Source organism: Rhincodon typus, chromosome 48 (assembly GCF_021869965.1).
Source record: "Rhincodon typus isolate 14 chromosome 48, sRhiTyp1.1, whole genome shotgun sequence".
Taxonomy (NCBI): Eukaryota; Metazoa; Chordata; class Chondrichthyes; order Orectolobiformes; family Rhincodontidae; genus Rhincodon; species Rhincodon typus.
In genome coordinates, this window is record NC_063379.1 from 4813987 (window position 1) to 4816928 (window position 2942).

Consider the following 2942-nt stretch of genomic DNA (forward strand, 5'->3'; position numbering starts at 1 on the left):
CTCGGACAGTGCGGCGCTCCCTCGGCACTGACCCTCGGACAGTGCGGTGTATCAGCCCTGAGGGGAGCACACAGACTGCAGCACAGTACAGAGCTGTTTGTGAACGACCCGATCAGTGGCCAGCACGGTGCAGCCTGGCACGGAGTGGTGTTACTCACTCGGGTCGGGAGAGGGAGCGGAGTAGGGATCAGTGTATCCCCGTGGTGTGGGTGTCTCTGGTAAGAACTGCACTTATTACCCATCCTTAGGTACTTATTGAACAGCGTGACACGCTCGGCCGTTCCACAATCGAGCACGTTCCTGTGGGTCTGGAGTCACGTGTGGGCCAGATTGGATGGAGATGGTAGTGCCCTTCCTTGAAGGACAGTAGCGAACACAACAGAATTCTCTGACAATGGCTGTCACTCTCTCTGTGGCCCAGACCAGCTTTCTCTGGCTGTCTGGGGCACTTTAAGGGGCAATTTCATTGAGGCATCCTATACCCCTGAGAGTGGGGTGTGACTGAGAGGCTGTTCTCGCCCTCCTCCCCGACCAAAACCAGCTGCTGTTGGGTTTGAGGTGGGGTTTTGTAATTCAAAGATTCAGGATAATTTTTTGGCGGGGTGGAGGTCAGCCAATTTTGGACTGAGATGTGGAACAATGTCTTCAACTTGGATAATCTTCAACATTGCGATCGTTAAATTTCAAGCTGGTGCAGACCGTCTGGGGGTAGCACAGTAACAATTTATTGAATCATAGCTGTCTGCAGCACAGAACAAGACCCTTCGGCTCATCACTTCTGGGCCAGTCAAAGACAACCACCGAACTATTCTAATCTTGTGCCACCTTGGCATTGCTGGTGCATATCTAAACACTTCTCCAGTGGGATGAGGGTGTCTGTTTCTCCCAGCCTTACAGGCAGTGAGTTCTAGATTCCCCACCACCCTCTGAGTGAAACAGATTTCCTCACATCCCCTCGAAACCCCCTGCCCCTCACCTTAAATCTATTTCTCTCCACCACCTCCCCCCCCCCCCCCCCCCCCCACCCCCCCCCCCCCAGTCACTGATCCTCCATCAAGGGGAAAGGTTTCATCCTGCCTACCCTGTGAATGCACCTCAAAATTTTACACACGTACCCCTCTCAATCTCCTCTGCTCTAAAGAAAACAACCCCAGTCTGTCCAGTCTCTATCCATCACTGAAACTCTCCAGGCCCAGCAACATCCTGGTAAATCCCCTCTGCACCCTCTCCAGGACCATCACATCCCCTTCCCCACCCTCTCCATTCCCCCAGTAACGTGGATTCCAGAACCGCACACAATACTGTAGCTGCGGCCGAACCAACGTTTTATCCAGTTCCGATCTTGCACCGTATTCCTCGGCTAATAAAGGCAAGGAAACTGTGTGCCTTCCAAACCACTTCATCCACCTGTCCTCCTGCCTTAGGGACCCCCGAGTGTGCACAGCATGGTCCCCCTGATCCTCGGTGCTTCACAGGGTCCTACTGCTCACTGTGTATTCCCTTTCCTTGTTTGTCCTGCCCACATGCATCATCCGTCAGCGTTGGGTTCCATTAGCCACCCATCAGCCCATCTATACCCTCCTGCAATGTAAGGCTATCCTCCTTGCTGTTTACCACCTGACCAATTTATATCCCATCAGCGAGCTGACTGACCAACCCTCTGAAATTGGCGGAGTAGACTGTTGGGAGCAGGTAGGGAACTGAATGACGTCCCCTGCTCCTACAATCGAGAGGGAATTGAAGGAGGTGGTTCAGGGAGATACAGGCAGCTTTCAGGATCGCTTGGCACTGAGCACCCCGCCCCCCCCCCCCCTGTAATCTAACTCTGCTCTTTCCCAGGGACGTCATGCTGAGGTTAAAGGTGAAGGGTCGGGTCGCTGGTGTCGCTGTGGTGATTCCTAACAGACCAGAAGGTGCTCAGTTCTCGCCGCATCTGAAATGCCCCAACACCGGGTCCGGTGAGTCCAGGGGCAGCCTGCCTCCTGTTCAATCCACTCCTCCCCCCACCACATAGAGAGCTACTGAGCCCCACTCACCCACCAACACGGTGCGTAGAGACTCGTCCAGCATTCCCTGCAGGAAAACATTTCTCCTGAATTACACGGTGCTGCAAGCGTGGGTCTAACTGAGGGATACAGGTACCAGAACTGTGCACGGTGCTCCGAGTGTGGGTCTAACTGAGGGATACGGGGACCAGAACTGTGCACAGTGCTCCGAGTGTGGGTGTAACTGAGGGATATGGGGTCCAGAACTGTGCACGGTGCTCCGAGTGTGGGTCTAACTGAAGGATACGGGGACCAGAACTGTGCACGGTGCGCTCCCCTCTCTGTTTCTCTGTTCGTTCCTCTCTCTGCTGCTCCCTCTGTATACCTCTCCCTCCATCTCTCTTTCCCCCACCTACAGGTGTTTATTCCCCAGACTATGGACCTGAGTTTGTGAACTGTAACAAGACCTTGTGGAACCCGGATGGTAATGAGCTGTCGTATGAAGACTTTCCCTTTCCAGTCTTCCTGCTGAAGGATGACAACGAGACTCAGGTCATCCGCAAGGTGAGGCATCACAAACTCCAAGTTACCAGCTTTTGTCATAAATCCAGACATCCAGAATGATGACCACCTGTTGCTGTGTACCAGGTTTGAGAAAGGGATGAATGGCCTCTTCCTGTTTCTGTGTACCAGGCTCCTGGGGGGGTGCTGAATGGCCTCCTGCTGTTCTTGTGGGACAGGCTGGGGAGATGGCTGAATGGCCTCCTCCTGCTCTCCCGTGGGATAGGCTGGGGAGAGGGCTGAATGTCCTCCTCCTGCTCTCCTGTGGAACAGGCTGGGGAGAGAGGGCTGAATGGCCTCCTCCTGCTCTCCTGTGGGACAGGCTGAATGGAGAAGGGAGGGTGAGGGGGGCGAGATGGATGGGGGGGGTGGTGCCGGTCCCTCGGTAACGGAGGA

The 2942-nt window shown here is 54.7% G+C and overlaps 1 protein-coding gene across 1 annotated transcript in view; it reads left to right on the top strand.

Moving 5' to 3' along the window:
- ncstn (nicastrin) overlaps positions 1 to 2666 on the top strand; it is a 6876-nt gene extending 4210 nt beyond the window's left edge. The window contains exons 4-5 of the mRNA XM_048620856.1: positions 1840 to 1958; positions 2404 to 2666. Of these exons, the coding sequence (XP_048476813.1) occupies positions 1840 to 1958; positions 2404 to 2609 (325 nt within the window). The 3' untranslated portion in view covers positions 2610 to 2666. The remainder of the gene's footprint in view (positions 1 to 1839; positions 1959 to 2403) is intronic.
- The last annotated feature ends 276 nt before the right edge of the window (positions 2667 to 2942 follow it).